Here is a 22,584-nt window from a genome sequence, read left to right as displayed (position 1 = left end):
GTCCTGCCTTGATAGTGTCTCTTTGCTTTCAGAGATACCTGCACATTCAGCATCTTCTCAAATAGTGTATACTGGCCAGGAGCACTAGCTTCAGAGGACTTTCTCACTGGTCTGTCCCTGGGCACACACAAGGTGACCACTCACAGATTTAGGAATGGGCCACTGAGGGTCAATCTGACCCAACTGCCTGTCCCCCTTACGGGAGTGCATCCATGTCTGGTTGCCCAGCGTGAGGTGTCTGCAGGATGTCTCCCAGAACCAGTGGGTAGAGCGGATGGAGTGCAGTGAACAGAGAAGATCTCATCGAAATCAAAAATTATAGTCAAATTATAAAAGCTTTACGGGGAGGGCCACAGTGTGGGTTCTCAGACCACACAATTTTGTGTTAAAGCCCCATGAATTATTTAACTCTGGTAATTGATAATATTCTAATATTACATAATGGGCCAAGATTGCGATGATCTGTGATGTCCGTCAAGGTCATTAGTTTTTAGGTACACAAGGTTTTGGGGTCAGTGAGGGAAGTTAGAGTTTGGGGAAAGGATGACGGAGGGTTCAAGATCAGGGCAGTAAAGAAGAGTCAGGGCTGGAGAGGGATGTTGGAGCCCAGGTTGGATGCTCCATGGTCAAAGGCCAGTGATTCACATGGGCAAGTGCTGAGGACAAAGACCAGAGATCTTCATGGTTAAGGACCAAGACAGGCAGACCCCAAGGATGAGGGCTGGTTAGCAAGTATGAGTCGGAAGTCCACATAGGCAAGAGGCATCAGGGCTTGTGACCCCTAGTTCAGTGAGTCCCAGGGTCAAAGCTCCACATGTCTGGAAGTCAAGGCTCAGAGGTCAAAGTCCCAGAACTGGCGAGTCCTGGGGTTGATACCCAGAGGTCAGTGACTCTGGAGTTCAAGGCCTGAAGATCGAAACCTGAGTTGGCTTGTCTGAGAGTCCAGGCCAGGGAGTGGAGGCAGCCTGTTCTGGAGTTGTAGGAGTGTGAGTGTGAGTGAGTGTAAGGGGCTTGTTCTGCTGTTGCTGGTGTTGTTGATTGTGTTGTTCTGCTCAGCACTGTGATCATGCTATGTTGGTGCCAGAATGTGTGGCAACACTTTGAGAGCTGCCCCAACACATCCTGAGGTTACGTTTGCAAATGATGTATTCCACTGTATGTTTTGATGTGTGTGTGAGAGAGAGAGGTATAAAGATAAATAAATAAACAAACAAACATGAATCTGAATAAATTTACTTGTAATGAAAATATTGACTAGATTTTTCTGTATTACACAAGAGAGAATTCTTTATGAATAAAGTCTATTTTGAAATAAAAGACACTTTTGGTCAGACATGAAACAGCACTAGCAAAATGCTACCCATCCTTCCAGGTCAGGTGATCAGACCACACCATTCCTGTTCCACTGATGTGCGGGTTTGGGAAGGAGACTCCTTCATCCACAGTTAGGGAACTACTGAAGGTGAATCCAGGACACACCTGGAACAATGGACACACACCGCCTAATTCTCTCACCCCTGGGATTTCCCAGATACTGTAGAGCGATGGTGCCTTGGGCTTGTGTGTGGCACACACTGGTACACCACATACACAGGTCACCTGTGCACTTTGTATCCACCTCATTCATATAGTTTTTGCACACTACTCCCTCACTAAATGCTGATCACATCTGCACACACTGACCATTCTGCAAATTCTCTCTGATTTGGAGACTTGAAAAGCACTATCCACTTTGTACTCGGTTAACAAACAAGCCTCTGCAGCAACACCATGGGTCTAGTAGCATCTATGGTGGGAAAAGAATTGTCAAGATTTTGGGCCAAACCCATGCATTAGGACACCAGTGCATGATCCACTGCTCTAGTGCATTGCTCTCCCTCTGTGCATCACAGCACACTGAGCTCACTCTCAGATTTTGCACACAGTTCTCACTGCAGAGATCACCAACATTCGTCACTCTGCACACAGTCCTCATTCCCAGCTACTCACTCACAATCTGCACACATTTCTCACTCTGCTCTTCACTTGCACTCTGATCATCTGGCTCACTCACTGTCTACATTTTCATACATAGAGTATATTGCATTCTGTGCATACACAACTCGCATACATACACTATGCTCACTAATACTTCTGCATGTTGCCCACACAACTGCCACTCTGCACACACTGCTCACTCATATATTACATGCTCTGTCTCCATGCTTCACATTTGACATATGCCATTCACTCATGCAATGCAAGTACTACTTACAGTACACACATGGTTTACTTTGTAGTCACATCTGTGTGCACCACTTGCACTACTCCCTAACAAACTCTGAATACTTTGCTTCATTCATACATATTCTGCACGCTTACACACTGCACAAACTGTCATTTGTTCACACTGCTTGTTGATTCCATTTCACTCAATGCGCACTCTGCACACCTGACACATTTGCACCCTCTCTGCACTGCTCACTCAGTCAGCACATCGAGTAGGCATTGCTGACTCACGCTGCATGCACTCCAAACTTGCTGCTCACTTTTCACACAGTGAAAAGTATTTCCCTTGTATTTCCCTCATACAAGCTGCATTCCCAGTTTTCTGTGCCCCTCGTCTGGCCTGCAGGGAATTTGAACGCCAATCATACTTTGTTCCAAATTCTAATTTATTATGTAGTTTAAATAATGGCACACAAGCTTAAATTTGCTTTCTTGCAAATGTTGATTGAAATCTATGGAAACAAAAGTAAATGGTTCATTGTTCTCTTCATAATATTCAGGGTTTCATGTAAATTTACCAAACTAAAGGTAAGCTGCTAAGACGTCTGGTGATGTAATGGGAACAGGGTGGAAATCTGTCTGTGAACACCATTTCCTAATGGCCTCACGCCAACACATCACATCTATCTAACAAGGTACAAGGCACAAGTAAATGAAATTAGACTTCAACATGGAGATTGGAGATTAGACACTGGAAAGGATTCTCTGTGTTTTATGGAGGGGACTGTATGCAGATTGGCAATTGGGTAAGATTAAAGTAGCATCAATTTACATGTGAAAAAGCAGGGAGTTGAAGGGGATTGGCAGGTTGAAGCAAGAAGCTTAGACCTTAGACTTTGTTCTTGAATTGTGCTGGTCACAGCTGAGTAAACTGTAGTTACTTAGAGAAATAAATCAATCCAGAGTGCTACAAAGAACTTCATTTCTATGCAATACGCAATGCTTTCCAGAATTTCACCATCAATATATATATATGTACATAATGATATAACTGGGTGTAGGCCAGCTTCATTCATCCTGATGATTGTTGAACAGCCCTGCTTCCCAGCGCTGTGCCATTGCATTTTTCCGGCGAGTCACTCTGGTGGATTCAAGTACCTACAAACAAGAAGCGAAAAGTCAGGAGAATGGGATTGTGCAACTCTAAAGAACACAGAACAGAACCCACAGGACACGAAGCACAAGTTAAACTTTTAATGTCATGAAAAGAAATTGACAATTAATTTGTGGGAGGTGAATGGATTACAACATGTAGGATGGATGGGTGATAAAAGTTGGGAGGTAATAGGTAGAAGAGTTAAAGGGCTGAAGAAGAAATCTGAGAGGAGAGAGATTAGACCATGGAATAAATGAAGAGGTGGGGAACCAGGTGTGGTCATCCCCCTTCCCCTACCTTTATATTCTGCCATTGCATCTTGCATTTGTGGCAAAAGTTGTGGGGAAGGGTTCAGTGAATTGTACGTGTTTAAGGTTGAGAGAGCTTTGTCGTGGAGTGTTTGTGCGACTATGTGGACAACTGAATGAAATTCAGCATGTGTATGAGAAGTTGTAACCTAGAACACAGAACAGCACAGCACATGAACAGGCTCCTTGGCCCGCAATGTTAATAATTAAATAGAGCAATGTAATAGTGCAGGTTTGTGGTGTGTTTGTGTGGTGCAAGAGCTGATGGTCTTCATTCAAGGGTTGTGGCTGAGCCAACATTTAACTACCTTGGGAAGGTGGTGGTGAACTGCCTTCTTGAACCATCATGTGCTAGGAGAGGGAGAATTCCAGGATTTTGACCCATCGATGATGAAGTAACAGCAATATATTTACTAGTATGATGCATGGCTTGGAGGGCAACTTCCAGGGCATTCCCACGCTTTTGCTCTCTTGTCTTTTTAGTTGATAGATATTGTGTGTTTGAAAGTGTTTTGTATGAAGTCTTGGTGAGTTACTGCAGTCCATCCTGTAGATGGTACTATCTGCCAGGAGTAGAGTGAGTGAATGCTGGTGGATCGGGTATCTGTCAGGAAGGCTATTCTGTCTAGTATGAAGTTGAGCCTCTTGACTGAAGCTGAAGCTGTACTCATCCAGGCAAGTGTTCCCTCAGATGCCTGACTTGGAGCCTTGCGGATGGTGGTCAGACTTTGGGAAGCTGAGTTATTTGCTGCATATTCCGAATTTCTGATTGGCATTTATAACCACATTGTGTATGTGCCTACTCCAGGACACTTTCTCAACAATGGTAACCATCAGGATATTAATATTGATAGTGGGGGATTCAGTAAGGGTAACACCATCGAAAGTCTGGGGCAATAGCTGTACTTTCTCTTGTTGGACATCCCCATTCACTGGCACTCGTGTGAGATGAATGCTACTTGCCACCTGTCAGCCTAACCCTGGATACTGTCCTGGTCCTGCTGCATTTGGAAGTGGACAGCTTCATTGTCTGATGAGTCTTGAATAGTGCTGAACATTGTATGAGCATCAGTGAACATCCTTATTTCTAACCATTTGATTGGAAGGGAATGGTGGTGTGTTGAAGTTTGTCTATGAAGACTGTCTTTCAATGTGAGAGTGTGATTGGAGACAGGAAAGTAAGCTTCATGAATATTTTCAGAAGGGTAGTGGAAGAGCTGAAGAACCTCTCGCAACTCTTTCCATACTGTTCAGGCATTTAGGCCCCTGTGCTGTTTGGCTCAGAATGTGGAACAGTCTCAGACTTCTGATGCAATGGCACTAATTACCCAATTTTGTCCAGGTTTTCTGATCAAGATTGGCATTTTACAATGAAACATTGCTTCTGGTTCTACAACTCCGCTTGCTTTGAGGAAGCTTAAACAGAGAGGATTGGTGTTAAAGAGCCTCACTCAGGCCTGATCTCCTAAAACATGAGAAGGGACCATTGGGCAAAAGTGTGACAAACATGACAAAGAGCTTTGGGACTGCCTGGCAAGGTTTTACTGTGACCTAAACATACCCCATTGTCCCAGCTGCCAGGACTTTACAGAGAAACCTACACGGACAAAAGAAATGCCATTGACCTGAGGCAGTTCTGCATCAGCTTATTCTGGGAGTGGAGGCCATCTGTGTGTGTGGGCGGGGTGGGGGGAGGGGGAGGGAAAGGGGTTTTTGTTTTGTTGTTATTCTGTTGAATATTATTGATATGTCATGTTGGCGCCGAATGTGCGGCAACATTTGTGGGCTGCCCCTAATACATCTTCATATTGTGTTGGTTAACACAAACAACACGTTTCACTGAATGTTTCAATGTACATGATTAATAAATAAAATCTAAATCTGCATCTAATCTCCTCAGATGTTCAGCCTGACTGCAGGCAGAAAGCCCCTATGTAACTAGTTAGATGAGAAAAGAGAAGGAACAGAATCTACTTATCCAGACTTGTGCAGTTTAGAGATGACAAGAAACTGACAACTTTTATATCTCAACAGCCCCAACCTGCATCATGTGTCATGGAAGTGGCACTTTTCACACTGGTGCAGAAGAGTGTACCATCCACTATAGCCCATAACCAAGGCCACTTTGACAGCACACATTAAAACCACAACCTGCAGACCACACAAACACTTGTCATCCATCCATCTCTTGGTCTGTTAGGCTTCGCTCAGATAAATAACTGCGCATGAAGCTCAAATTTGCAGGAGACTGATTGTTGTGGACAAAGCTTTAGTGATCAGAGCTTGGGAGGACCAATACTTGGTAAGGTGGGACTGAGAGAATTGGAGATGAGATGTCAGGCCAATGATAGGTAGTTGTAGAGACTTAGGTGGACTGGGAAGGTAGGATAATGGGTGGCTATAGAAGGAGTGGCAACTTTGTTGGGGTTGGAGGAACAAACTCACAGAGATCAACATCTGAAGTGGCCTACCTGGGATCAAGAGAAAAAAGCTGGAATGGGCCTGAAGGTAATGGAGAAGAGTTTTCTAAAAGGTGGTGAGTCACCCTCATGAAGTGCTGCAGTCCTTCTTGTGAAGACACTCGCAGAGCATGCAAGGTGTAGGGAGCTCCATAAGTTAGACCCAGGAACAATGAAAGAACAGTAATACATTTATAAGTCAGGATAGTGTGTGACTTGAACTGAATCTGTAGGTGGTGGTCTTCCCAGTTAGCTGCTGGTGCTGTCAAAATCAACTAGGCAAGTGTATTAGGAATTGTTACACACTGCAGACATCATACATGTTTGGTGGAAAGAACGGATGATTGGGATGGCGGATAGACAATACAAAGCAGGCTGCCTTGTCCAGCATGGTGCTAAGATTTTGTTTTGGTTATTTTTGGACTTATTCATAGAACACAGAAATTTAAAGCACATTACAGGCTCTTCAGCCCACAATGTTGTGCCGACCATGTAACCTACTCTAGAAACTGCCTAGAATTTCCCTAGTGCACAGCCCTCTATTTTTCTAAGCTCCATGACCTATCCAGGAGTCTCTTAAAAGACCCTATTGTATCCCTGCGGTCCTGACCCTCTCCGTTCTTACTGTCGCTGGGTCCTACCACTCGTCTTATTCCTCTACTACCCCCATCCTCCCCGCGACTCCCAACCTTCCCTCCACCCCTCATCCCCCCTCCATTCCTCTGATCCCTCATCCACCCCTCACCCCGCTCTCCCTGAACATCCCAACCTACACTTTACCTTCCTCTGACCCCAGCCCCAACCCTTGCCGTGTCTTCACCATCTGCTCTGACCTTCCCCTCTCTGAGGCAGAACGTTCTGTCCTTAGCAAGGACCTCACTTTTGTCCCCCTCTGTTCACACATCAGTGAGTTCCGTGCCTGGCATGACGCTGAACTCTTCTTCTGTCACCTACGTCTCCGAGCCTACTGCTTTAATTCTCCTCCCCCTATTGATGACCCCTTCTCCCGTCTACAACCCTCTTCCTCCTGGACACCCCACCACCGAGCCTTCTACCTGCACTCGATCTTTTCATCTCCAAATGCCAACTATCTCAACTTCACCACTCCTCTCTCCTGCTCCAACCTCACTCCCTCTGAACGCACTGCCCTCCACTCTCTCCGCACTAATCCTAACCTCACCATTTAACCCACAGACAAAGGTGGTGCCGCAGTGGTCTGGTGGACGGACCTCTACCTCACTGAGGCCAAATGGCAGCTCTCCGACATCTCCTCTTACCTACCCCTGGAACAGGACTCCACCAAAAAACATCAAACCATTGCCTCCCATACCATCACCACCCTTATCAACTCCAGAGACCTTCCACCTTCAGCCAAAAACCTCAATTCCCACACCCCGCACTGCTCGGTTTTACCTCCTCCCCAAGATCCACAAGCCTGACTGTCCTGGTAGACCCATAGTTTCAGCCTGCTCCTGCCCCACTGAACTTGTATCTGCTTACCCAGACTCCATTTTGTCACCCATCGTTCAGTCCCTCCCCACCTACATCCGGGATACCTCCCAAGCCCTCCAGCTTTTCAATAACTTCCAGTTCTCCAGTCCTGATTGCTTCATTTTCACTATGGATGTCCAATCCTTACACACTTCCATTCCCCATCAAGGAGGCCTGAAAGCCCTTCGCTACTTTCTGTATAATAGACCTCACCAGTTCCCCACCACCACCACCACCCCCCCTCCGGTTGGCAGAACTGGTACTCACACTTAATAACTTCCCTGGGCTCTTTCTTTAGATCAAACGTGTGGCTATGGGCACTTGCATGAGCCCCAGCTATGCCTGCCTCTTCGTTGGTTATGTGGAACAGTCTATGCTCCAAATCTATACTGGTACTGCTCCCCAACTTTTCCTTCGCTACATTGACAACTACATTGGTGCTGCTTCCTGCACCTATGTTGAGCTCGTCAATTTCATCAACTTTGCCTCTAACTTTCACCCAGCCCTCAAATTCACTTGGTCCATCTTGGACACTTCTTTCCCCTTTCTCAATCTCTTGGTCTCCATCTCTGGAGATAGACTGTCCACTGACATCTTCTATAAACCCACTGACTCCCATAACTACCTTGATTATACCTCTTCCCACCCTGCCAAATGTAAAAATGCTTTTCCCTATTCCCAGTTCCTCCGTCTCCGCTGCAACTGCTCCCAGGATGAGGCTTTCTGTTCCAGGACATCTCAGATGTCCTCCTTCTTTAAGGATCGTGGTTTCCCTTCTGCCATCATCAATGATGCTCTCACCCACATCTCCTCCATTTCCCACACTTTAGCCCTCACCCCATCCTCCTGTCACCACAACAGGGACAGAGTTCCTACCACCCCACCAGCCCCCGGATCCAGCACATTATCCTCTGCAACTTCTGCCACCTTCAACAGGACTCCACCACTAAGCACATCTTTCCCTCTACCCCTCTCCGCTTTCCGTAGGGATCGTTTTCTCCGCGACTCCCTGGTCCACATGTCTCTCCCTGCAGATCTCCCACCTGGCACTTATCCCTGCAAGTGTAAGTGCTACACCTGTCCCTACACCCCTACACCACCATTCAGGGCCTCAAACAGTCCTTCCAGGTGAGGCAACGCTTCACTTGTGAGTCTGTTGAGGTCATCTATTGCATCCGATGCTCCTGGTGTGGCCTCCTCTACATCGGGGAGACCTGAAGCAGATTGGGGTACCACTTCGTCACCACTCTGCCCGCCACAAGACAGGATCTCCCGGTTGCCACCCACTTCAACTCTGCTTCACATTCCCATTCAGATATGTCCATACATGGTGTCCACTACTGTCATGATGAGGCCAAACTCAGGTTGGAGGAGCAACACCTTATATACTGTCTGGGTAGTCTCCAGTTCCTTGGCATGAACATTGAATTCTCCAACTTCTGGTAATTCCCTCCCCCTCCTTTCCCCCATCCCAGTTTCTTACTGGTTTTTCACCTGGCACCTACCAGCTTTCTCCTTCCCACCCTCCCCCCACCTTCTTTATAGGGCCCCTGCCCCCCCTCTTCAGTCCTGATGAAGGGTCTCGGCCCAAAACGTTGACTGCTCATTTCCATGGTTGCTGCTCAACCTGCTGAGTTCCTCCAGCGTGTTGTATGTGTTCCTATTGTATCCGCTTCCACCACCACCACTGGCAGTAAATTCCACGTAGCCACCACTCTCTGTGTGAAAAATGTACGCCTGACATCCCCTCAGTAACTATTTCCAAGCACCTTAAAACTATGCCCCCTCGTGTTAGCCATTTCAGCTCTAGGAAGGAGCCTCTGGCTATCCACACGGTCAATTACCCTCATAATCTTATACACCTCAATCAGATCACCTCTCATCCTCTATCTGTACAAGGAGAAAAGGCCGAGTACACTTAACCTATTCTCATAAGGAAAACCCTCCAATCCAGGCAACATTCTTGTAAATCTCCGCTGCACTCTCTCCCTACAGTATCCACATTCTCCCTGTAGTGAGGTGACCAGAACTGAACATAGCACTTCATGTGGGGTTTGACCAAGGTCTTATATAGCTGTAACATTACCTCACTGCTTTTGAACTCTATCCCATGGTTGATGAATGCCAACACACTTTATGCCTTCTTAACAACACTGTCAACCTGCGCAGCAGCTTTGACTGTCTTAGCGACATGGACCCCAAGATCTCTCAGATTCTCCACACTGCCAAGAGCATTGCCATTTATATTATATTCTGTCTTCAAATTGGACCTACCAAAATGAACCACTTCGCACTTATCTGGGTTGAACTCCATCTGCCACTTCTCAGCCCAGTTCTGCATCTTATCAATGTCCTGTTGTAACCTCTGACAACCCTCCAGACTATCCACAATGCCCCCAACCTTTGTGTCATCAGCCATGAAGAGATTTCTATCACATTCCTGACTCATGCTTTAAAGATAGAGGAAAAACTTTGGGGTGTCAGGAGGTAAGCATTCATTTTCTCTATCCTTGTTTTATTACCTATGGTATTTGTCACTGGTCCAATTGAGTTTCTGATGAATGATGAGCTCCATGATATCCACAGCAAAGTTAAAGTTAGACTCCCTTAGACATTTTGTGATGTGAGTTCCTTGCCACTTCTCAGCCTGTATCTGAAAGTTGTCTTGATCTTGCTGCATGTAAGCATGATTGGTTCATTTGCTGAAGGATTGCAAATGGAACTAAGCATTGTACAATGACAGTGAGCATCCCCACATCTGGTTTTATGCAGCAGGGGAAGGCTACTGGGTCCAAAACCGTCTTGAGGAACTCCTCCAAGGATATCCTCAGGCTGGAATTATTAACTATATGACTCTAGTTACCAGAATTTTTCCCTTGTTACATACTGACTTCAGTTGCATCAGAGCTGCTTGATTGTCACACTTAGTCTAATATTACCTTGATGTCAAAGACAAATACCAACACACCTCTAGAATCCATGGTAGGACCTGATCATTGCTCATTGGGAATAGACCAATTAACCAGAGTCTTAGACCAGAGTCTTTTTCAGATTGTCAGGTTGATGCCAGTGTTCTACGTGCTGGAGACTCAGCAGGTTTTGGAACTCAGGTCTTCAGTAAGAGTCAGATATTGTCCTGTTCTAAATTCTGTGCTACATTACGTACATGTTGGGAACCATCTATTTTGAGACTGGCTGCTGAGATGGTAGAATCTCAGGGAGAAGCTGAATATAGGGACTGCACATGTTTTCAATTTGATTTTGGCACTCAGTGCCAATTTATAATTGAGATTTCTTGTCACTGTGGCACAAACAGACCACAGGGATTTAGGGATCACAGGGATAATCTTCTCAAAGGTCCTAGGGTAAGCAACATTCCTGTTAAAAATACCCTTGTGCCATGGAGGTATAGAAAATTCAGGAGTGGTTTAATGAATTGTTAGGGTTGTTAGGGTTAGAGTGCAACATGATTATATAAGCCAGAAGAGTTGACATCTCTCGAGGACATTGAAGTGCAGCAGCCAAGCTGTTAGTTCTGCTGAATGACATACTGAGCATATACGGTGACATGCAACAGATTGAAAGCCAGCAAGCTGAAGATCGGTGCAAGAAAACGTGAATACCTCAGTATTGATGTCATCAGAAGGCTCGATGCCAGCATACTGGAGTTAAAAAAAAAATGCATCAAGAATTTGAGTAAGTGTCATTAAATACACCACAGTTAAAGCAACAAAAACAATCCGTACACTGTTAAGCACCTTCATTGTCTGTGGGACTTGCCTTCTAACACTCTGTCCTGAGATGTCTCATGGCTCTGTCATTTGCAGGCCTATTCACACAGGGCTCAAGGAGGAGCCAGTAGTTAGAACACAGCACGTTACCTTGGCTTTACACATAAAAACATCAGTATGCTATTCTGTGTTCCCGTGTCAGCTTTCACTCTCCTCTGCAGTCCCCCATCCCCCTCCTAATCACACATCACATGTAGTTAAACTGGGATGTCTTTGAGACCTTTCATCAGCTTAAGAATCCAATCACTTCCATACGAACCTAGATTTATTATCCACAGAGGGAACTGCAAACATGCCTCAGAAAGTAAGTGGAATATTGGCCTAAAAGGAAAGAAACTCAAACTCCAACTTACTGAAGATTCATCCTTCTTTCCCAAAGGTTTCGGGTTCCTCCCCTCCTGGCCGTGCGTCACTGGGAGATCTTTGGATTGATCACCATTCGAAGTTCCAGCTCTTGAAGTCCACTCAGGACTTTGGGACTCTGATATGGAGGCTGGTGCTGCAAGAAAGTCACAAGATCTTTAATCTTAAATACTGATGAAGTACTGTCAGAGGGACAGCATGGGGAGGACGCTGTGCTGTTTGCATACAGTACAGGGAGAAAGGTACTTTGTGGGAGCAGGAGTCCTGAGGACGTGCCACACTCTACCATGGGCAGTACTTTGGGAGAGCTGCACTGTTGGAGAGTCAGTACTGTTGGAGATTCACACCGTGTGAGGTAAGGTGCCGAGGAAGGTTCACACCGTGCTTTGGGCTTTTTCGAGGGGAGGCTGCACTGTAGCAGGGGTGGTATTGAGGGAATGCCACATTGTGGAAGAGGCAGAATTGAGGAAACATCACATTGTGGGAGGGTAGATACTGAGGCATGTGATACTATGTCCCCAAGTTATCAAGCTCTCTTAGTCTTGAAAGTAGAACTATAACAACTCTGGTCTGAGATGTTGCATACAGTTCCAGCATGACCTGGCTACTTTTATATTATGTACAGTACCTCAGCCATAAACTCAAGTATTGTACTTTTAGGGTTGTGTGACCTTCAGTGTCCTACAGTCTATGTTCATTATCCACTGACTTCTCTGTTATCTTTTACATTAGAGCCACTGTTGTAAGCTGTAAATGATCCAAATAGTTAACCTGCATCATAGCTTAATTTTAAATTATGTTGGTCTTATCCAGTCTATCTCTCATTGGCAGACCTCAATCAGTAAGGACTGGAAACATCTCCTCATTTCAGCATAGGTTCTCCTCAAGTCTGTGTGCTGAGCCCCTGCTATGACAGCGAGACTAAGCACAGCTGTAATGCTATCTTCAATGCACTGATAATGCTTCTGCCTTTGGATGAATCACAGGTGGTGATGGGTCTGCTTACTGGAGTGAAATAGGACACCCTGGTTAAGACATACCATAAAAACCACCTCTCATTCAGCTTCAGTAAAACTAAACAACTGACTGAATTCAGGAAGGGAAGGGGAATCATGTACCAGTCTACACTGGGGGATCAGCAAGCGGGAGATTCAGCAGCTTTAAATTCCTGGGCATTAACATATTGTATTATTTGTCCTGGCCCAGCACATGGAGGCAGTCATAAGTAAAGGTTCCCAGTGTCCTTGCTTCATTAGGTGGCTGAGGATATTTGGCTTGTCATTAAACAACCTTCTACACTTGAACTGTTCAAAGTATCCTGACTCTTTGCATTGTAGTCTGACACCACAATTCAAATGGTATGGACTCTGCCCAATACATCACAGGCACAAAGCTTCCCACCATCAGCAGTATCTACAGGAGGTGCTGCTTCAAGAAGTTAACATCCATTAACAATCCATCTTCTCCCAGGTTGTGCCATTTTTTCACAACTGTCAACAGGCAAGAGGTACAGAAGCCAGTATTCTCACATCAGCAGGTTCAAAAACAGCTAATTCCCTTCACTGCATATATGACCACATTGATCACTTTGCACTGAATGAGTTTTGTATTTTGGCTTTGCTTTAAATATGTTTTCTTGTAACTATTGTGCATTATTTATGCTTTTCATGTGAATAGTGGTTATATTGATGCTCTGTGCCCATGATGCTGCTGCAAGTAAGTTTCCCATTGCTTACATGTACTTGTGGATATGATTATAAACATGACTTGGAGTATCATTGACTGGTGTACAAGGATACATAGGTCTCGTTGCATTTTTCCCATCCCCAAACTGTTGCTTACAGATATTAACCTGCCACAATTTTTAGTCACTAAAAAGGTTAACTTCACACAATCCACCTTAAACTACTTCTGCCATGCATTTGCCCATACCTTAACCTGTCCAAATTACACTGCAGCTTCCCTCATCCTTCTCACAGTCCCACCTAGCAAACTTACACTTAATTCCCTCACCTAAATTATTAACGCATATTTAAGTATGGATCCTGTGCAACCTTACTGGACATATTCTGCTACTCCATAGAAAACCCTCTTCGTTTTCTGTTCGCCAACTAATGTTGCATGCTAATCTCTTAAGTGGGACTTTTATGGAAAGCTTTCTGAGAGTCCAAATACACCACATCTTCAAAAAGATTCCAATAAATTAATCAAGCTCAATTCTCCTTTCCTGAATCCATGCTGACTTTGTCTGCTATTACATCTTTTACAATGGACTTAACATGCCTCTGACCACCAATGCCAGGCTAACTGGTCCATAATTTTCTGTCTCCACCTCAGACTTTGTATTTAGTTGTGGGACAATCTGTTAATCTCTGAGTGGGTACACAGCACAGTGCATCAGAATCAGTGGAGAATGACAGTGAAGGTGGAGCTTGTCCACAACAGCTGGGTCAGTATGTAAATTAGAAATCAGAGGCAATACACTTAGAGGTTGGGGTGGGCTGTTTGCTCCTGAGACACTTGTGAAAACAGTCAATGACTCCGAATGTGCTGACTGGTCAATGGAGGGATGCTACTGCAGTTATATTATTGGACGGATGTAGTCTAGAGAGCTGCTAATAAACTAAGACTGACCAACACAGCAGCTGTGGAATTTAAATGTAGTTAAACCAGAGTTTAAAACAAATGTTCTCAATTGATTGGAAACTACTAAATTTGTCATAAATCCCTCTCTGTTTCACTAATAGGCTTCAAGGAAGGAAATTTGCTGTCTTTGTGTGTCTGGCCTGTGTCCTGACCCACCTAGTGGACGCTTTTTAACTGCCCCCAGAAAACCACTCGGTGCTATACTTGTTGTGTTAAACCAGATAGAATGACAAAACTGAGCAGGCAACTCAGCATCAACCTAGAACCAAATCACAAACCACTTCACTCCCAGCCCACTCAGCCTTACAAAGTCCTCCTCACAAACGTCAGGGGACTGGGATCTACATTAGGCCTTTTGTCCCTTACACTAGCAAAGCAACATTTTGATGTGGCTAGGACTAAAGGATCACATTTCACAGACAACATGTCAGACTTCTCCAATACAGTCCCTTCCTACCAGAAAAGACAGTCAAATAATATATAATTTAGGGGAAGGAGCCTTAGGAGTCCACAGAATTGACTCTGCACCCTGAACTCTTTAGGCATTGGTGGAATTCTTTCTCACTATTTTTCTTCTTCAGGGGTTCTCCACTGAAAGTGGTAATGGGAGTGTAATGCACTCTGGATGGAGGACCTTTGTGCCTGTCACCAGGACTGGTTTTGTAGCATTAGCACTGATTGAGCTGGCAAAGTCCCAAAGGACAAAGCTGTAAGTGTGGTCCAGTGTGAGCCAAATGAAGGATAAACCTTTTTGATGGTATTTTTAACAGAGGTAAATGCCTCTGTCCATAACAGCATTAATAGAAGTGACCACCTCAGATTTCTCTGCCTTACAAAGGCAAGAGTGGATATACCTACTTGAAGGAAGGGTGCCTGCTGTCTGTTTCCTCAGTCTCAGTAGCTCCTCTTCGCGTTGTTGTATTTCCTCAATTTCTCGTTCAATCAGGAAATTGGTCTGGTGCTTCCATGGTCTCAAGGTGTATGGCTGGTTCTCTGAACCCTCTTGCAGCAACTCTTTACTTTCTGTTGAGTCAGTTTGTACAGCATTGCTTTCTTCTGGAACATCAGGCACATCTAAAAATTCCTGGGAAGCTGACCTGGCTAACTTGGACTGCCAGCCTAGCTGTGGTATAACTGGCACATCATCTGTTTGCTGTTCAAATACCTTTTTACGTTCTTCTACTTCTTGGGGCATTCCTTTATCATACAAGCCTTTGATTTTACCTTCTTCTTTCAATTTCTCTTCCCTCTTCGACTCCATTTCAATTTCCCTCTGGACAAAAAAGACCATCCGGTTCTTGTCCTTATGTTTTGAGAAAGGAGACGTGGGGGGTAATTGGGTTAAGAGAGGCTTGGTCTTTATTTGCACCATTTTCTCAGAGCTTGCTGACTTCCTAATCCCTCGCTCCTTGCGAAGAATCTCTTCCCTTTCCAAGGCTAATCGAATTTCTTTCTCAATGGGTGTTTCAGCCTTGAGCTTCTGCTCAGAACATTCAAAAACACAACTGTTATCAGTCTCCAAGTTCAGCATTTCATTTGATGCTCCACAATCACCAGTGAACCCATAACTATAGTCATTGGACATCTCTCCTAATCCGGAATCAAGGTCATCTATTGAAGAGCAGGCAAGCAGATTTTGCCGCATGGAGCCAATTTTTTCGCCATCATTGTCTTCCAGACCTGCAATCTTCTCAGCAGTGAACAAACTGTTCATAGGACTTTTAGGAGACTGGTCATCATCCTTCTCATCCTCATGGACAGAATCAACTCTCACGGCCTTCACCATGATTGCTGGACTTGTGTCCAGGGTAATGCCATCCTTGTACTGAAGTGGCTGGGTTGATTCAGAAGGTGTGGAACATTGGATTAAGACCCTGTGGGATTGAGCAGAGAGCATTGGACAGGTTGGAACTTCTTGTCTTGACCTCTCCATCTGGAGGAATTGTTGGCGAGCAGCAGTAAAGTTTATTTGCTCAGTATTGATGCCTTCAGGTTCCAAAATAGGGGATCCATTATGGAAAGAAACTGAACTGGCATTTTCGGTGGACATCTGTAGTTGCGACTCCTCATGCTTATGAGTGGAAACATCAAGTGATGGTTTCTCTTCCGATTCTAATGGCTTTATTGAAACCTGTTTCTCTGCAATGGTAGTGCTCTTTTTCATTGCTTGGTTTTTAATAATTTCCCTTCTCTCTTTTTCAAGACTTGCACCACCAGCTGTTTCTGTAATGATCACTGTTTGGTACTTCCTTTCCTCATCATCTGAAAAAAGTTTTGTTGCTTTTTTTTCTGCATCATATTTCCGAAGCACAAAGTTAGCTTCTTTCTTTATGGTGGTTAACCTTGCACCACTTTCTGTGCTCTCTTTCTCTGCAGAATGTCCACTATCTGCTCCACCATTAATTAGAGCGTCCTGATCATCCATATCTTGGTACTGAATGACAGCAACCTTCTCTGCATGGATGATGGCATCATCACTATAATTGTTCTCTGATGGAGTGACTGAAAAGGAAGAAAATGAGCCATTCTGTGTGATTGGGTTCAGTCCAGGAGAAAGTAAATTGGTTCCATTTTTAAGGCTTGGAGCAGAATCATCCTTGTTGACCAAACCCCCATTTTCCACATTGAAGGCCTTTCTCTCAGCTTCCTGCATTGGGATAGAAGCCTTGTATCCCAGACTACACTCAGTTTCTCCAAGTGTATGTAAGTCTTTGGAGAGGATAATTTTGTTGACTTCCTTTAATCCAGACTCATCAATTGCTTCCTCTTCTACCTGATAATTGGTTCCTGCAGGAAACTGCTTTGCGTTTTTGGTTAGAATATCACCCTTCTCAAAACCTTTGTTCAACTCAGGGTCAACCTCTGGAGCTCCCACCAGCTGAGTTTCACAGACAGGAAGCTCCCTGAGTACTGGATCCTCAGAGGTAACAGTGCCTTGCTCAGATTCAGACTCATTCACTGAGGCCACCTGGTTTTCAGAACTCCCTGGTTTCTGTTAAAGAGAAAAGGAAGACTTCAGTCAGAGGTGTAAATAATTCTACAGCGTAGAATCTACACTCAGTACAGTTAAGATATACACTCAGTGGTACACCTGCTCGTTAATGTAAATATCTAATTAGCCAATCATGTGGCAACACACAATGCAGAAAAGCATTCAAACATGCTCGAGAGGTTCAGTTGTTGATCAGACAAAACATCAGAATGGGGAAGAAATGTGAACTAAGTGACTTTAACTGTGGAATGATTTTTGGTGCCAGATGGGGTCGTTTAAGCATCTCACAACTGCTTATCTCCTGGGATTTTCATATACAACAGTCTCTCGTGTTTAGAGAGACTGACATGAAAAGCAAAAAACACCCAGTGAGCTGTTCTGTGGGCAAAAATGCCTTGTAAATGAGAGATGTCAAAAGAGAATGGCCAGACTATTTCAAGCTGACAGGAAGGTGACAGTAATTTGAATAACCACGTTACAACAGTGGTGTGCAGAAGAGCATCTCTGAGCACAAAATACGTTGAATCTTGAAGTAGATGGACTACAGCAGCAGAAGATCACACATATGTACTCAGTGGCAAACGTATTAGGTACAGGTGATACCTAATAAAGTGGCCACTGAATGTACTAGTCAGCTATTCTTAGATGTAAATACAACTTCTACCATGATATTATTTAAACAATATGATTTACCATCAAGAGTATATGCAATTGTAAATCATAAATGTAACTCTACAGGACAGAGTGCAGAATAAGCTGAGGCACAGTAGGAAAGAAAATGAAGTGTCTCAGTCTGAAACATTGACTGTTTATTCCCCTCCAAAGCAGCCTGACTGCTGGGTTCCTCCACCATTTTGTGGATGTTTCTCTTTAATGGCAGAACATCTCTATGTTTCAATGATTTGCTCCAGGTTTGATTAAGGTTTGTGCTGAGAGACAGGTTGATCAATGTCCTGCAGTTTCTAGAGTTTCTGCAGTTTCTATATTCTTATGCACTTACTAATGTACGTCTTTGTCTATCTGCTACTGGCATTCACTGCTAATGCTGGTATAACAGCCATCTACAAAAACATAGAATGGCCACATTCATCTGTTTCCTAACTGAACCTTTTGCACAGAATCCTGTGTGACTATCCACTTGATATCCAAAATATGACCCTCACTGATATCCAGCACATCCACATACATCATTGATAGGAATCTCTGTAGTCATGCAACATGAAATACATCATCACTCCAAAGTGCAGTGCTCCAGATCCTGTTAGATTTATCTGTGTTGAACACTGGGACCTGGTAAAGGAATACTAAGCTGACATTTGAGTGGCTGAAGCACACACTACTCTCCATATACTAGCTTTGGAGAGAATGCAGCCCAGATTTAGCAGAATTTAACCTGTTCTCGGAGGATTAAATAACAAGGAGTTATAACAAATTCAGAGACTGATAGATATTTGTAAACTAAAGATATTATGGGATATGAGGAAAAGGCAGTAGGTGTCAACTAGGAATAGAAATTCTCAGCTGGAGTAAGGCCAATATGAAGCTGAGGTACAAGTTGGGAAAAGTGGTCCAGAAAAAACTATGTTGGAGCACTGAAGCAAGAAATAGACTTTCCAAGCAGGAAAATACTTGAGGCTCTTAAATTATGTCACCAGATATCATACAGAATAACATGAGACAAAGGGTAGCTCGCATCTGATACTGACAGGTCAACACTGTAAAGACATAGTAAAACTACAAAGGAAATTAGAAAAAAGTGTATGAAAAAAATTGCCAAATAAAATTACGAGAATGTAAGAAGATTTTAAAACCCAGAGGAAACCAAAGAAAACAAAGATCCTGTTAACACTAAAATATATAACCTTTTGTTGAGATAGTTCTAGAAACGGAGTCTTTTAACCCATCCATTCTGTACTGGCCTCGACATCTGTCCACAATAATCCTATTTGCTGTGCACAGCAAGTGTAGTCTAACCAACATTTTTAATTTCTTCAACATGACATCCTAATACTTTAAACTCAAATTCTTGACTTAAGAAGGTAAACATACTGAATGCCTTCTTCAGCAATCTATCCACTTGTGTCGCCACTTCAAGCAACTTACTTTCACCAGATTCTGTCCTACTCTAATGAAAGCCAACTCCTATGTTTAGGGCCTCATATCAAGGACCAATGTTGTCTTTGACTATGACCTTACTGAACTATATTCATTGTTTTTCCACAGACACTTCAACATGCTGCTTCAGAAAGCTTATAGATGCATTTTATGACTTCCACCCCATCCAAGCCCCTTGCCCTATGCTATCTGTCAACACATCCATTTTCTAATTCCTACTGACTATAAGGGGTCTATAGTATAACCTCTTCAAAGTGACTGCCCTTTTCTTATTTCCACGTTCTCCACGATTGAATGGTGAAGAAGACTTAACTGTGCTCTCATGTCTTATGGTATTATACAACCTTAGTGGCCAGAGTATTCTTCCTGAGTATTGGTATAAGGCTCTCCTGATAAGCAAAACAAATCTCCTCCCCTCTGTACCCCATTCCATCTGAAATGTCTCTACCAAGAAATATTTTGATCTGCAGTGCTGCTGTTCCCTTGGCCATGTTTCTGTAATCCCATCAGCTGATCCATGTTCTCAAATCATTTGTTTTACATCTGATGCTCCTTTCATTAATGTAAATCCAGTTGAGCCCAGCAGTGTGCTCATGCTTCCACACTATTCTTTGCCTGCTCTTCCCACTGGACCTATCCTCTACAAATGAGTCAACCTCCACGCTTGCTGCTTCACTTGTTTAACCCCTTTTGAGTAGCACAACCAAACATTCCTGCAAGAATATTTCCCATGGTGGGGGAATCTAAAACAAGAGGGCCCAGCCTCAGGATAGAGGGGTGTCTATTTAAAACAGAGATGCGGAGTAATTTCTTTAGTCAAAGGGTGGTGAATTTTTGGGATTTGTTGCTACATGCAGCTGTGGAGGCCAGGTCATTGGGTGTATTTAAGGCAGAGCTTGATAGATTCCTGATTGGATAAAGCATCAAAAGTTATGGGGATAAGGCCAGGGAGTGGGGCTGAGGAGGCGAGAAAAGGATCAGCCATGATTGAATAGCGGAGTGGACTCAGTAGATCAAATGACCTAATTCTGCTCCTCTCTCATATGGTCTTATGGACTAATAATAGTCCCCCTCAGGTGCAATCCACTTGTACGAGTTACCTACCCCAGAGGGATCCCAATGATCCAAAAACCAGAAGTCCTCTCTCCTCTTCCATGCCACTTCTTCACCTTTATGGAAACTAGAAGTTTACCTTCTATATAACTGGACTAATTTGATTTTGTCAATTTGTAGGTAGTTCAAAGTTCACCCACAATTACTGCATTAGATGCACTTTTAATTTCATTGTGTTGAGGGCCCTTAGGTGGAGCAGAATTTAAGTGTGTTCAGGGAAGACTCCTTGAACATATAGAACCTATCCGGAGAGTGCTACGCTTGATCTACTCTTGGGTAACAGGGCAGGATAACTAACTGAGCTGTCAGTGGGAGAGCATTTTGGGATGAATGACTATACTTCTATTAGTTTAAAACTAGTTATGAAAAGGGACAGATGTGATCCACAAGTCAAATTGGGGAAAGGTAAAATGTGACACCATTATACAAGAACATACAAAGTTTGATTGGAGTATGCTTTTTGTGAGCAAAGTAAGTGGGAGGCTTTTAACGTGAAATAACAAGAGTTCAAACTCTGTATGTTTCTGTTAAAGTAAAGAACAAAGCTGGCAGGACAGGGCAGGTGATAGAAGTTTGTGTTGGGGAACTCTTTGCATCTAGTGATTATAACACCATTAGTTTCAAAGTAAACATACAAAAAGATAGGTCTGGTCTGTGGGTCGAAATCATAAATTGGAGAAAGGCCAATTTTGAGGGAATCAGAAATGATCTGGCATGTGTGGATTAGGATAGGCTGTTTTCTGGCAAAAGTGTAGTTGATAAGTTGGACACTTTCAAAAGTGAAATTTAGAGAGTACAGAGTTTGTATGTGCCTGTCAGAATAAAAGGTAAAGATAACAGTTTTAGGGAACCTGGTTTTCAAGAGATATTGAGCCACTGGTTAAGAAAAAAAGGAGGTACATAGCAGGTATTAGATTATATTCAACTTTATTGTCATAGTGCCAAGTACAGATACAAAGGCAAATGAAATGCAGTTAGCATCTAATGAGAAATGCAAAGAATAGTGTTATTTACAAAATAATTGCAAATAAAAAGTAAGTGCTACAGCGCACAAATATAAAAGTACTGAGACAGTACAATATGGGTGCAATACTGCTTAGCACTGTGATGTGAGGTTCAGCAGGGTCACAACCTCAGGGAGGAAGCTCTTCCTGTGCCTGCTGGTGTGGAAACAGAGGCTCCTGTAGCGCCTACTGGATGGGAGGAGAGTAAGAAGTCCATGGTTAAGGACAGATTAGTATAAGCAGGTAGGAACACATTAGGTGCTTTTCGAGTATAAGAAATACTAGAGAACATTTAAGAAAGAAATCAGGAGGGCTAAAGAAGGATGAGGTTGCCCTAGCAGATATAAAGCAGAATCCTAAAAGGATTTGACATACATGTTAAGAGCAAAAGGATTGTAAGGGACAAAACTGGTCCTCTGGAAGACCAGAATGGTAATCTATGTGTGGAGCTAAAAGAGACGGGGAAGATCTTAAATGGATTTTTTGCATCTGTATTTGCTCAGGAGATGGACACAGAGTGAGGCAAAGCAGCATTGAAGTCATGACCCTATATAGATTACAGAGGAAGAGGTGTTTGCTGTCTTGAGGCAAACTAAGGTGAATAAATCCCTAGTTCCAATGGTCTCTGTGGGAGGCAAATGCAGAAGTTGTATAGGCCTTAGCAGAGAGAGTTAAATCATCCTTAGATGAGGTACCGAAGGATTGGAGGATAGCCAACATTGTTCAGCTTTTAAAGAAAGGCTCTACAAATAAACTAGGAAATGGTAGGCCAGTCAGCCTGAAATCAGTAGTGGGAAGGTTACTGGAACGTATTCAAAGGGACTAGGTATATGAGTATTTGGATAGACAGGGATAGTCTGCATGGCTTTGTGTGAGGTAGTTTGTGTATAACCAATCTTTAGAGTTTTTTGAGGAAGTTACCAGGAAAATGGATGAAA

At 43.7% G+C, this 22,584-nt stretch overlaps 1 protein-coding gene across 4 annotated transcripts in view; it reads right to left on the bottom strand.

Annotated features, from left to right (window-relative positions):
* Positions 1 to 1,217: 1,217 nt before the first annotated feature.
* The window catches only part of LOC132406301 (A-kinase anchor protein 2-like), a 60,286-nt gene continuing 38,919 nt past the window's right edge, over positions 1,218 to 22,584 (bottom strand). Inside the window, exons 3-5 of one of the 4 annotated variants that reach the window (XM_059991772.1) lie at positions 15,281 to 17,414; positions 11,767 to 11,912; positions 1,218 to 3,366 (exon numbers count right to left, since the gene is read on the bottom strand). In XM_059991772.1, the coding sequence (XP_059847755.1) occupies positions 3,277 to 3,366; positions 11,767 to 11,912; positions 15,281 to 17,414 (2,370 nt within the window). In that variant the 3' untranslated portion in view covers positions 1,218 to 3,276. Of the gene's footprint in view, positions 3,367 to 11,042; positions 11,285 to 11,766; positions 11,913 to 15,280; positions 17,415 to 22,584 lie in introns of those variants that run through there. The other 3 variants (XM_059991770.1, XM_059991771.1, XM_059991773.1) reach the window with 3 other exon arrangements.

The sequence above is a fragment of the Hypanus sabinus genome, chromosome 16 (assembly GCF_030144855.1).
Source record: "Hypanus sabinus isolate sHypSab1 chromosome 16, sHypSab1.hap1, whole genome shotgun sequence".
Lineage (NCBI taxonomy): Eukaryota > Metazoa > Chordata > Chondrichthyes > Myliobatiformes > Dasyatidae > Hypanus > Hypanus sabinus.
Note: the sequence above shows the minus strand (reverse complement) of the source record. Positions and strands in the feature narration are given on the sequence as shown.